General features: G+C 47.6%; 1 protein-coding gene across 1 annotated transcript in view; it reads right to left on the bottom strand.

The window, feature by feature from the left end:
- llgl1 (LLGL scribble cell polarity complex component 1) overlaps positions 1 to 12,407 on the bottom strand; it is a 37,401-nt gene that overhangs the window by 2,824 nt on the left and 22,170 nt on the right. The window contains exons 6-23 of the mRNA XM_056400421.1: positions 12,360 to 12,407; positions 12,027 to 12,162; positions 11,701 to 11,755; positions 11,111 to 11,265; positions 10,791 to 11,011; positions 8,506 to 8,573; positions 7,217 to 7,391; positions 5,735 to 5,839; positions 5,237 to 5,529; positions 4,973 to 5,123; positions 4,765 to 4,903; positions 4,339 to 4,652; positions 4,058 to 4,249; positions 3,558 to 3,630; positions 2,514 to 2,628; positions 1,969 to 2,033; positions 791 to 926; positions 584 to 666 (exon numbers count right to left, since the gene is read on the bottom strand). The exon at positions 12,360 to 12,407 is cut by the window's right edge and continues 115 nt beyond it. Of these exons, the coding sequence (XP_056256396.1) occupies positions 588 to 666; positions 791 to 926; positions 1,969 to 2,033; positions 2,514 to 2,628; positions 3,558 to 3,630; positions 4,058 to 4,249; positions 4,339 to 4,652; positions 4,765 to 4,903; positions 4,973 to 5,123; positions 5,237 to 5,529; positions 5,735 to 5,839; positions 7,217 to 7,391; positions 8,506 to 8,573; positions 10,791 to 11,011; positions 11,111 to 11,265; positions 11,701 to 11,755; positions 12,027 to 12,162; positions 12,360 to 12,407 (2,520 nt within the window). The 3' untranslated portion in view covers positions 584 to 587. The remainder of the gene's footprint in view (positions 1 to 583; positions 667 to 790; positions 927 to 1,968; positions 2,034 to 2,513; positions 2,629 to 3,557; positions 3,631 to 4,057; positions 4,250 to 4,338; positions 4,653 to 4,764; positions 4,904 to 4,972; positions 5,124 to 5,236; positions 5,530 to 5,734; positions 5,840 to 7,216; positions 7,392 to 8,505; positions 8,574 to 10,790; positions 11,012 to 11,110; positions 11,266 to 11,700; positions 11,756 to 12,026; positions 12,163 to 12,359) is intronic.

The raw sequence follows: 12,407 nt of genomic DNA, 5'->3' as shown, positions 1-12,407 counted from the left end.
GTCATCGCTTCACGCCATGTTGAGCTTCTCCCTAATGATAAACGTGTTCCTGTGTTCTTGTCATTAAACCACGAGAAGCAGCTCAGGACACGCGTCAGTATCAGCTGATTAAAGGAAGTAGACGCAGCCGGCTCAAGAAAACAGAAAAGAAAAACTGAACAAAATAAAACATAAATGTGAATAAATAATAAAAGGGGAATAAAGAAGTCACAGGCAGAGTACAGAGCAAGGGAACAAACACCGTGACCCCGAGTGTGAGACGGTGAAAATCTCATCAGTGAGTTGGTGGAAATGATTTCTGCTCCACCGACTTTTCAAAGGCACCGAGCGGGAAAACAGAGCGGACGGCTCGTTACTGGAATGCGGCGCTCAGACAGAACGACTCTTTGAAGTTTGCACACTCTGGACCAGCTCCATTAGAAACAGGTGTCTGTCTGTGTGTGTGTGTGTGTGTGTGTGTGTGTGTGTGTGTGTGTGTGTGTGTGTGTGTGTGTGTCCACTCGCTCATGCATCTGCTCGTACTGTTGAGTTTGCAGGAGAAATGTGAGTGAACATGAAAGCAGCTCATCTCTCTGCGTCTCACCTGTTCAGTTGATGAGGATGCCGGTCGAGCGTCCTTCCTCCTCTTTAATGTTCTTCAGGTTATTCTCTGCTTCGTCCACAGTGCTGCAGCACACACACACACACACACACACACACACACACACACACACACACAAGTAATTAACTCCTGAAAATGAATTAACGACGCCAGCTGAGAGTACGTGTGCATGTGAACGTGTACGCCTACGTTAGGAAGTCCCTGACGTCCTCCACCGTGATTTCTCCTGTGGAGTCGAGGGTGAGGTCAGCGCAGCTGAGGGGGGAGTCCAGTGGGGTGTCCAGGACGGGGGAGGACAGGGAGCTGGGGGGCCCCTCTGTTTGACCTGTGAGGGAGGAACCCAGAGAGTCAGGGGCTGGAGGATGTTTGTGACCTGACAAATACACTTGAAATGTTACGGCATAGAAATGGTAGAGACACTAAATGATTTTTCAGATTTGGTTTTGAACATTTAAAGCTGCTCTCGTCAAACACTTCTATGTGAACAATACGTTATAACTACTTGTAACGTGAGAGGAGTTAGCGACCAGCTGCTGAACACAGTGGAGCATTTAGCAGCTAAAGAGCCAGATTCTTCCCTCAGGAGGTGGTGGAGACCGAACCCAGAGAGGGAACATGTTCATCCAGCGGCTTCAAATAGGACTCGAAATTAATGCTAATAGATAGAGAGATATTTACCCCCTCTGTGAAATTCATAAGCAACTGCGTCGAAACACATTCACCGTGTCAAGGTCAGAGTTCTTAGAGAGTTTAACAGATTTGGAAAGTGACGATTTCACAAAATTTGCTCAAGTGTAGTTGTTCGAATGCTGCCACACATCCTTCCTCCTGTTCTTTCCTCTGAGAAAAACAAAAGTATTTGCAAAAAAAAGGTTGTTTCTGAATTCAAAACAACATCAAAAAGAGAAAGTTAAAAGCTGGTTAAGTCTTTCAAAGCCTCATTCCTTCCTTTAAACTCTTTTCATGGAGCATTAATTCTTACAATTTGTCAAAATGGGGGAAAAAAACCATTAAAACGTTCTGCGTCGTCTGAATGACTGGTTCTTAAAGTCTGAGGTTTCAGTGACATAAACAAACTGGTCTACGCTGGTCGCCACAACAACCATCACTTCCTGCCAGGGAGGGAGGTGCCGGGCAGGAGAGGCAACTGGGGCATACTGAGTGGTTGCCATGGAGATGAGATGAGATGGGAACCCCTGCCAGGTCTGATCGAGGGTTTAAGAGTCTCAGAGAGACAAGAGAGAGAGAGAGAGATGAAGTGGGAGAGAAATAAAAAGAGGAAGGCGTGTGTGTGTGTGTGTGTGTGTGTGTGTGTGTGTGTGTGTGTGTGTGTGTGTGTGTGTGTGTGTGTGTGTGTTTGGACCTACCCTCAGCCTGACCCATCTGGTTCTTGTGGGTTCCGTTGGCCTGCGGCTGCGTTGTCGTACCGTCGCTGAGGAGACACACGAGCGTTTACTTTGGCCGTGGACGGAGCAACAACGAAGCAACAACAGTAAGAAAGTTTCATTTCTTTGGTTTCACATGGAGCTGAGCGCCTCAAGCTCAAGTGGTTCCCAACGTGGGGTCCAGGGACCACCAAGGGTCCTTAACAGACTTAGGGTGGGTCCTCAGAAAATATGAAATGTATTTGTTACTATTCTCTCACTTTTATTTCCCATCATTTGTTAAATTTTATACTTACTTTGCTACTGATATTAAGAGATATGCAAGTTGTGTAAGTCAGTATGAAAAACGTTCAGGTGTGCTTGATCTCATGTTCACCTGCATTCAGTTCACCTGGAAGAGTTTGGGTGTCCCTGCAGTCGTCAATTAATACATCAGGAATGCAATTTGGTAGAGGCGAAGCATCTAATCTAAATATGTGTGTGTGTGTGTGTGTGTGTGTGTGTGTGTGTGTGTGTGTGTGTGTTACCTGGCAGGTGTGGGCTCTAGTGGCCGGTCCAACTGCACAGAGAAGAGCGGCTCAGTCAGGACCTTCGCAGACAGTGAGAACCTCTCGTACTCTGAGGGGGAGATCAGGTAAAAGCCTGTGGGAACAACAAACAAACAAACAAACAAACAAACAAACAAACAAACAAACAGCAGTTAGACTAAAGTGTCAATATATAATTAAAATGTTTCGGTTTCATGTATTTTGACCATGGAAATTGTTGTACTGTAATAAACTATGGTGAAGGACGACTGATCAAAACGACTCCCTACATTTGAAGCTATCGCAAGGTCCAATTGTCTGTCTGTTCCTCCATTATTTATATTCCTTTAGTTCGTAAGTGTCTGCAGATCAAAAGAAGAGTATTCAAGGTTGTGATTCACTGCAGACAGTCGAGTAAATTCTTCTTCTTCACTTCTTCAAACATAAAAACTATTCATTCAAGTCCCAGCTCGGAGGATTTGGGAATGTTAGTTTTTGTTAGTTCACTGCCTGGTAATGAACTCCTGACCAATGAGTGAGCCAGCTAACCTTTTCTCTAACTAGAGACAAAAAAAAAATGATTTGGATAACTTTATTTCTGAAGCTGCTGTAACGACCAGTCCTCTCTGTTGACAAAAACAAGCGCAACGTTACACATCTGGAAAACATGGACATCTGCGTCACCCTAAATTAGACCGTTACCACTTCGACTGTGAAAAATGTCTCATTGTCCTGGAGAGAAATGCTCTTGTTGATATTTTTTTAATATAATGTTTCACCTCCGCTGCACCGGGGTGGAGGCAGAGGTCTCAAACAAACAGATGTCTCAGAGGGTTGGAAAATAAAACCAAAACTATCTGCATGGCTTGATACCACAGTGTGAGACAATACTTCTTGTGAACTGACCCTTCACCTGGTCTGACTGTCCTCATCTCTCCCTGCATTGTGTCTCGAGGTGTTGTCTCGTTTCATTGTTGAAAATGTTAAATATCTTCTAGTTGCCAGTGTCCGAATGAAACGGTGTTTTCACTTTTATCTCCTCACCTTGTCCGTTCTTGGTGAAAACGCAGGATGCAATGCCGCTAATGTCTTCTTTGCGGATGCAGTCGTAGCGCACCTGAGGACACACAAAGAAGACATCAGTGATAAGCAGCGGTGGGAATCATCAGCACTATCGCGATGCTACGGTGGCTCTGAGAGGTCAAAGCACTGCAGCTACAGGAAAACACATTAAAACAGACAAAACACAAACTAATAGATACAGCTGCAAATACTCGCTGCAGGAAGTGTTTCCGGGGGGACACTTAAGAGTGATGAACTTGTTGTTTAATGCTTTTTAAAAGTCGCAAAGTATTGAACAACGAGTTCGTCTCAGCAGGTTCATCACTCTTTTAAAGTTAGAGAGAGAGAACATAATCATTCTTTTTCCAATGGTACCAATAACACTGCACAGTTACTATAAACACCATTAAAATGCACACACACACAAACACACACAACCGTCCCCCTAAGCCCCGCCCCTTAGCCCCGCCCCTTAGCCCCACCTGTGGTCGGAGGCCCGGGATGTTAAAGAGGTGCATGTCTCCCAGGTTGGTCAGACACACCAGTGTGTGTTCACTGTAGTCTTCCTGAGCCGTGGAGCTGAACACCACCAGCGCCACCTTCCTCACCCGGCAGCCTTCATGCGCCGTCAGCTTGAACTTGGTCTTGGCGCTCACCTTGGGGAGAGAGAACACCTGGAGAGAGAGAGAGAGAGAGGGAAAGACTGTAACTTCCTGAGTCTCTGACAGTCTCTCAGATACAAAGACAGTTTTTCCTTCTCCACCTTGAGCTGTTCCTCTGACGCGATGAGGACAGAGTGAGCGTTGGTCATATCCGGTGCGATGGCGAGGTCCTGCGAGGCTTCGTACGGGTCCGGCAACGGTTTCCCCCGGCCGTCCAACACGCAGATCGACACCACAGGAGCCCTGTGCATCAGCTGAATCTCTTTGCCCAACACCGCCTCCACGCACACGCTGCTCTCGCTCGCCCCGCCCCGCTCACACACGCGGCCCGAGCCCACGCCGGGAACCTCCAGAGCGTAGGCGTACACGCTGCCCGAGTTGGTGCCCGCCCATAGTGTGGGGCCATGGTGTGTACCTGGTGGTTAGAGCGCAGTAATGATGAACAACAATAATACAAACAAAACACTGATCTGTCAGAGTGAGAGCTCCACGTCCAGTCAACAATCTCAACCAGGAAGTGAACGCACCGTCACGCAGGAAGGTGTCAGCGAAGCAAAGACATCGGACCACTCCAGACAGCGAGTCGTCCGCTGACCGGGGTTCAATCCTTCGCTGTACGGGCGCCATTTCCTCCTGCTCTGCCAAAGCGGCGTTGGCCTCTTGGACCTGTCACAGATGGATTCAGTCTCTCTGTTCTGAGCGAAGCCTCGTACAAACGGAGAGAGAGTCATTTACCTTGCTGGCGGGGCTGGTGATGGTGCGTTTCTTCCCCGACACCCTGCTCTTGCGGATGCGCCTGAAGCTCTGCCGTAGGGACTTTTTCAGGGACTTGACTCTGGACAGGGGCCCCTCCATCGCCAACGAGTCGTTAGGGTGCAGGGTACACCTGGGGGCACAACCAGGAAGTAGAGCGTGGCTTTCTGGATCGAGTTTGGTTCATTTGTCAGACGCCCGTGTCCTATGCATGTATGCATGTATGTATATGTGTGTGTTTCTAACCTGGCCAGCACAGCGTTTCGTCTGTGGTAATCAAACAGGCCGAACCCATGACTCGTCCCAAAGGCGATCAGGTTCCACTCTGCGTGCAGCGCGACGGCGGTGACGGAGGCCGGGGGCAGGCACTGCACCAGCACCAGCGGCTGGAAGCCCGGGGGGAAGGGGGCGGGTTTAAGGCGCGGCTCCAGTCTGTCGTGGCCCTTCCAGGTGAAGCCCTCCCTGTCCTGCAGCAGGTCAACCACCGACACGTCCACCACGTGGTCCGAGCGCTCGTCGCTCAAACCCAACACTATCACCTGGAGACACGCAGGAAGTCAAGAAGCTACATGAAGCTACGTCTGAACTGATTGTTTCTGTGGGTGTTTTTAAAAGTGTTCCTTTCCCGTGGCCCCGCCCACAGCTACGCGGCGCTCTGCTGGTCTCTGTCAACATATCTAAATGTCATTTCTACATGTGGTTTAAAAGCAGAAACAGATCTCAGTACGATCATGTTTGCGTCACCTGTCCAGCAGTTCCTGCCACCACCAGCTTGTTGCTGTATTTGCACAGGCTGATCTTCTGGATGCCCAGCCTGGGGTCATCGCTGTACGGGTCGAAGCAGCCCACCTACACACAAACACACAAACACACACGTACACCGGAGTCAGTCGGATGTTACGAAAACCACGCACAGGCAGTTTGCGGTTTTTGTGCGTCAACATCTTAAAATCTGTGTCACTTCCTGTCTGGTGATTGTAAACGTCAGACAGTTTGAAACAGTTTGGGCCTAACGAGAGAGAGAAATAAAAAAAGTGTTATTTCAGCGTCGCCGAAGATGCCAACGAATTCTGAGTCACGTGATCAGCAGCCGAGCGACGGCGTCACCGTGAGTTACGCCAGGAACAAGAAACTGCCGTTCGTCTTCTCCCATCATCCGTCTGAGCAGCTGCTGAATGAGACGCACGTTTCTCTTTCTCAACTCTTCACAAAACTGTGCTCAGTCTCATTCTGGATTATTGATCTGATCAGATTCAGTTCAGGCAGATCAATGTCAACACGTCCGTCTGAAGCTCTCCTCTACTGCAGCCCCCCCCCCCCCCGTTTCCCCTCATACATACTCAGCAAAACATGTGCATTAATCTGTCAGTCACACACACACACACACACACACACACACACACACACACAGAGTAGGAATTCCAACAGAATCCCCTCTCGCATGGGAGCTGTGTTTTGGCAAAACAAGGAGTAGGAGAAGTTGGTCACACACACACACACACACACACACACACACACACACACACACACACACAACACACACACACACACACACACACACACACACCACACACACACACAACACACACACACACACACACACACACACACACACACACACACACACACACACACACACACAGAGTGGGCTGATTGGTCTGGTTTTCATTACAGAGGAGAGAGAAAAAAGGAAAGGCTCTTCATCCCATATGAAGCCACATTCCTGAACATGCAGCTCCGTTACCACAGGATACATGTGGAAAGGTGGGTGGGGGTGTGTGTGTGTGTGTGTTGTGTGTGTGTGTGTGTGTGTGTGTGTGTATGTGACACTCATGTTCAGCATTAATGATCCCAGCTGATGCTGCTCTCCGACCAAACACTCAGTTCATTTAAATATTCATTCGCTTCACGACCCGTCTTCCATTTCCTGTCGGCATCTACCGAGGCCGGACTCCTGCCGCCCGGCGCAGAGTCACTTCATTTAAATGTAATTCTGCACAGAAAACAAGAGCGTTAAAAAACAGACTGCGGTTCCTGGAGAGGGGAGTTTGAACAGGAACAATGGGGCGGGTCCGTCTGAAAACCCAAAACACATGAAAGCATTCAGATGGGAAAATTAGGCCACAGATGTAGCGTTACAGGACCGAGTGTGTGTACGAGACACAGCCCGATCTTTAACCCTCTTATCCCCGCTTCCTTTCCTCCTCACGCCTCCTCGGCTCTCACCTTCCTGAAGGGAGGCCACTCCTCCTCCTGCTGCATGTCGGGGTCGTCGCCGGGGTCCTGAGGGTCGTCGCCGGGGTCGCAGTCGGTGTGGAAGACATTGGCTGTGCTGAGTTTGTACAGCGGCGTGAGGGCAACACCCGACGCATCCCAGAAGCGAACGGTGCCGTCCTCGTGTCTGTGAGACGTAAAGAGACATTCAGACAAAAACACCACGACGACCTGAAAGTGTTTTAGTGGAAAATCTCTCAGGAATGTGCAGATCTTTTATTTCTCTCAAAAACAAACTACGAAAGACAAAGTTTAGTTTTGTTTATAAAGAAAACAAAAGCAAATGAAGAAAGAAGAGTTTCCCTGTTTGGTTTAATACATTAATAAAGTGCAAAGTAAATTTCACCAAACTTCACTTTTTAAAAATAAATAAAAGCCTCTTGAAAAAATTTATTGCAACATTATTTGCATGTTAATTAAAATAAAACTCAGAGACGAGGTGCTTTCTTCTGCCTCTGTAACGTCTTTCTACCGGGACGCCGCTCATCTTCATCTTTCAGCAGGTGTTTTACAGCCGCCACAGACTCCTCCCACTCAGCTGCTTCTGTCTGAGGTGCTGGAATAAATTAGTCGTGCCGCTGCGTTCAGAAAACCACGGAATCACTTCCAGACGACGGAGGAGACACTGCGGTGCGGCCATGTTGATATTTCACTTGTGTCTTGACTCGTGTTGCTACGAACTCCGGCAGCTCGGGAAGCGGCGGCTCAATATCGTAATTAAGTTAAAGTGAAATTCGATTTTCATTCTTATAAACCATGAGTTCTGATTAATCTGTAAAATCGATTTATCGTCCGGCTCTGGTGTGTGTGTGTGTGTGTGTGTGTGTGTGTGTGTGTGTGTGTGTGTGTGACGGTGACAGTTTCCACAGCTGAGAATCAATCCGACCGTTTCCGCCTCTGGTGAGTGTCGGCGCCACTTCTGCCAAATATCTGGAGAAAGATTCTGCCAGTTGTTCCAGGATTTTCTTACCGTCATGACAATGCTGACAAATTCTGGTTTCGGTATCTGGAAGTCGCATGTGGATCCAGATTTATCCAGTATTTTCATGTGGTTCAGATCAGAAATGAAAAAGAAAAGCTAAAACTAAAACTTTGAGTCACTTCACTGGGATCAGATCTGTGCCAGAGTTGTGTCATGAAGAAAAAAGGAAGACAGCTGTATGCATCTGCAGGGTGGACGTGTTTAAGTGTTAGAGTGTGTGTGTGTGTGTGTGTGTGTGTGTGTGTGTGTGTGTACATACCCTGTCAACAGCAGCTCTTGTTGTTTGGGTGGAGGTGCCAGGTTTTTCCCTCCACATATGGGCCAGCTCTGCACAGACACAGAGAAACTTCATCACAGTGAAATAAAAAAATTATGAAAAGCTGCAGGAGCAAAAAAAAAAAATCAAAAAAATCAAAAATTGAACTTGACAGAACAACAACATATTTTCTAACCCTTTCAATTTTCACCATGACCCCATCTCAAAACGTAGTAACCCTGACACACAGACACTGACACCACCGCTGCTGCTGCTGCTTCAGTGCCAGTCTCTCTGGTTTGGCTTCGCTCAGACAGACGCAGCCGTGATTTACGAGCACACCAGCTGTGCATCTGTGTGTGTGTGTGTGTGTGTGTGTGTGTGTGTGTTAGTTTAATCTGCCACTGATCAAACAGCTGATCTGAGCTACAAAGACTCTGCAAAGCCTTTAACTGCCTACACCTGCTCTTAAAGTTCACACAGCAGCAGCAGCCGGCTGACGGTCACACTCCTGCCGGTTTCCTCGGAGCTGAGCGGCTGCCAGCGCCTGAGCTCAGATCAACAAGCAACCGTGAGTAACAACGTCCATTCAACCGCTTATTACCCATTTAAACTGCTCTCCGGCCTCCATACGACACCTGACAGGCATGAGGGAGAAACCCAGACATGAAACGGTGAAGAAACTGAGTATCACGATCACAGCGACTGTTAAAATGTTTGTGTTTAAACTTTAAAATAACGTGTCCAGTAGTAGCAGTGCTGGGTTTACCTGCTGCATGTCCTCTCTGGGAACAAGGGAACAGCTCATGTTTCATGCTTCCTTCCAGAGACAGACACTGTGGACACACCTGTCACCTGTCCAGTGAGCTGCTCATTCATAACCTGCTACCTGTGGTGTCTAAAAGTTTTTTAGAAGCTGAAAAATCCCACAAATCCAAATAAAACCCTGCAGCTTGAATGTGTGAGCGTGCTGGTTGTACGTACGTGAACACTGGCGAGCGCCGGCGGCCATATTTAAAACATGAGAGATTTACGAAAAGAAATCCAAAGGGAAGATCAAGGAAGAAAAGCACTTCTCCTGGACTCCCTCACCTGAGTCTTAGATTCAGATTAATCTTTTCTCCCTTATCTATTTATTATTCAGTCGTACACATTTGTTTTTGTCAATTCTCATTAAGTCGTATAAACGAGCACCGCGGCGACAGTTCGCTGTGTGTGTGATTTTCTTTGACTCACTGAAACATATTTGAAAATAAAATAAATGAAAGGCGTGAGCAGCTGGGTTTGGCCACGCTCTGCTGAAGGTGTCCTCAGGTTAAGCTGCTTACATGCATCCTTGATTCGCTGTAAATGAATATCCCCGCCGCCATGAATAAACCAATTTACAGAATAATCCTGTTCTGCAGCGTCCTGCCAGCAGCTGCAGCTCCACCAGTAACTCGGCCTCAGACGAAGAAAGAGCAGAAATCAACTCTAATGCACAGAGAAGGAACTTTTCCGTGACGCCAGAAGAATGTGCGAGAAACAAAAAGATCAAAAGCAACAAAACAAAAGCAGATTTTCTCCTCTTTTTTTCCTCGATGCGGGAGTTCACTGCACATATTTCTACACTACTCAGCGTCATCTACGTTTTCCAGTCTCTGCAACAAAGTCCACGACGTATAAAAACATGGAGACGCTCTGAATATTGTGTTTGGACACACAAGATTTCACAGTGGCCAAAAGCTCTGACAAAAAGCAGCAAAGTGTTGCATCTAATAAAGATTTCACAAGCTCTGACACAAAGGCCAGCTGGGGATTTTCTAGGATTTATGAGTTGACAGAAGAACAATTTACTGGAATAATTCAGAGTATTTAAAATATTCTTAAAGAGCACTGACAGCCGCACAATACGAGTCGAGTTTTAAAACTAGAACCGCCTCCTCGTGGTCGTATCCCTCCGCCACACACAGACTAGTTCCCTGTTACATCAGTTTATCCAGAGTCAGAGACAATATGAACCTTTGGTGTGAAGCTTCGTCTTAATTTCTGTTTGAAGTCTTGAGTAAATGGCTAAAAAGTGTTTCCTGAGGTCACCGTTACCTTTGACCTTTGACCCCCAAAACCTAAATCAGTTCATTCTTGTGTTCTAGTGAATGAGTGTTGGATCGAGTCCATGAGAACGGGACGTATGGACGACCTGAAAACAAAATGGCCTCCGGCGCAGAGGATTAATGAGTCACCACCCAGTTGTTGTGCGTGCGTGTTTCCTGTTTAACCGTGCTGCGCAGACGGCGCTCGCCTCTCACCCTGTGCGTGTGCTGCAGGCCCTGCTGTGCTTTGCCGGCGTTCACCAGCCTCTCCCACAGTTTCGGCGGGACGCTGGAGATGTGGCAGGAGCAGGTGATGGCGGAGGAGTGGAGGGGAGCCAGGTAGGGCGTCGGCAGAGACGGCCACCCGGGGGTCTGGAGGTCGATTACAACCAGCTCCTCCTCCAGTAACACTACCAACGCCGACGGGTCGTCAAACTCTATGAGGACGAGAGACGGGACAGAAAATGTGATGACGTTCCTGAAAACGTCTTCGAATCAACGAATGGATGGAGACGCATCATCACGCATCCCCTCACCTTTCTCCTGCTCCGTGCTGTGGACCGTGAAGAAGTCAATGACTCGCGATGTGAAGTCGAGAGTGACGTGGTCTTTGTCCTGCTGCACGGTCAGACAGTGGCGGTCGCCGTAGCTGGCTCTGGGCATCCCGCCGCTGTACAACAGCACCGGAGAACTGCAGCGAGGGAACACACAAAAGCATTTCATCCATCCATCCATCATCTGAGTTTCCAGGACGAGTGGGAACGTTTTCTACATCTGCAAATGAGCTTTTATTTTGAATTTTAAAAACAAAAATAAGAGAAAAATCTATACTACAAAAAACCTGGATGAAATCCAGATCACAAAAACATTTACTGAACAAAGACTGTTGTTTTTATCTTTTTCAGTAATCAACATTTAGAGAGGAACAGAAATCTTGGGGCAGCAACTTTTTTCATTCACAGGCACAAAAAGAAAAAAAGAAAAGAAAGATGAAAAGCAGAAGAATTAAAAAGGAAGGAGGAGTAAAAAATGTTCTGGCGCTGAGACCCGAGACGCCCAGTCTGACTGCAGGAATCACATGTTCTCACACAGGAAAAATGTCACGACACGAGGCTTCAGCTCTCACCCCGTCTCTGCCGTCCGGTACAGGATCTTGCTGATGGCCTTGCAGGGAAATGGACCTGGGACAGACGACCATGAAGAGTGAGTAATAATGATAATGATAATAATAATAATAATAATAATAACACACACACACAAACACACACATATTTTTTGTGTGTGTGTGGATCCTCTTATAGTGACCCTAACTGTCACCATGACAACGAGCCCCAGTGAGTCACAATTTGTCATCAGACATGGTTCATTTTGCCATTGTGAAACAGAACCATCACCTCCACCAGACCTGTGTGTGTGTGTGTGTGTGTGTGTGTGTGTGTGTGTGTTTCTCACCATATGGGATGGTGGATGACACTGGCTGGTGATTGTAGGTGTTGCCATTGGTAACAGGCCAAACAGAGTAGCCCCCATCGTTATGGGAACTGACAAACAAGTTTCCAGAGCGTTCCCACACCAGACTCTCCAGCTGCTGCAAAGGGGGGGAGGGGGGGGGTTTAACACACACACACGCACACACGCACACGCACACACACACACACACACACACACACACAACAATGTTAACTTGGTAACTCGCTGTAACTGCAGTGAGATTAAAATCAAGCGCACCTCTCACAGTTACTTGAGTTATTTGTGAACTAAACCTCAGGTGAGTAAACAAACTACCTGTTTGCCCAGGAAGAGCTGGTCAGCGTGACGAGCGCTCAGATCCCA

This window comes from Seriola aureovittata, chromosome 17 (assembly GCF_021018895.1).
Source record: "Seriola aureovittata isolate HTS-2021-v1 ecotype China chromosome 17, ASM2101889v1, whole genome shotgun sequence".
Lineage (NCBI taxonomy): Eukaryota > Metazoa > Chordata > Actinopteri > Carangiformes > Carangidae > Seriola > Seriola aureovittata.
Note: the sequence above shows the minus strand (reverse complement) of the source record. Positions and strands in the feature narration are given on the sequence as shown.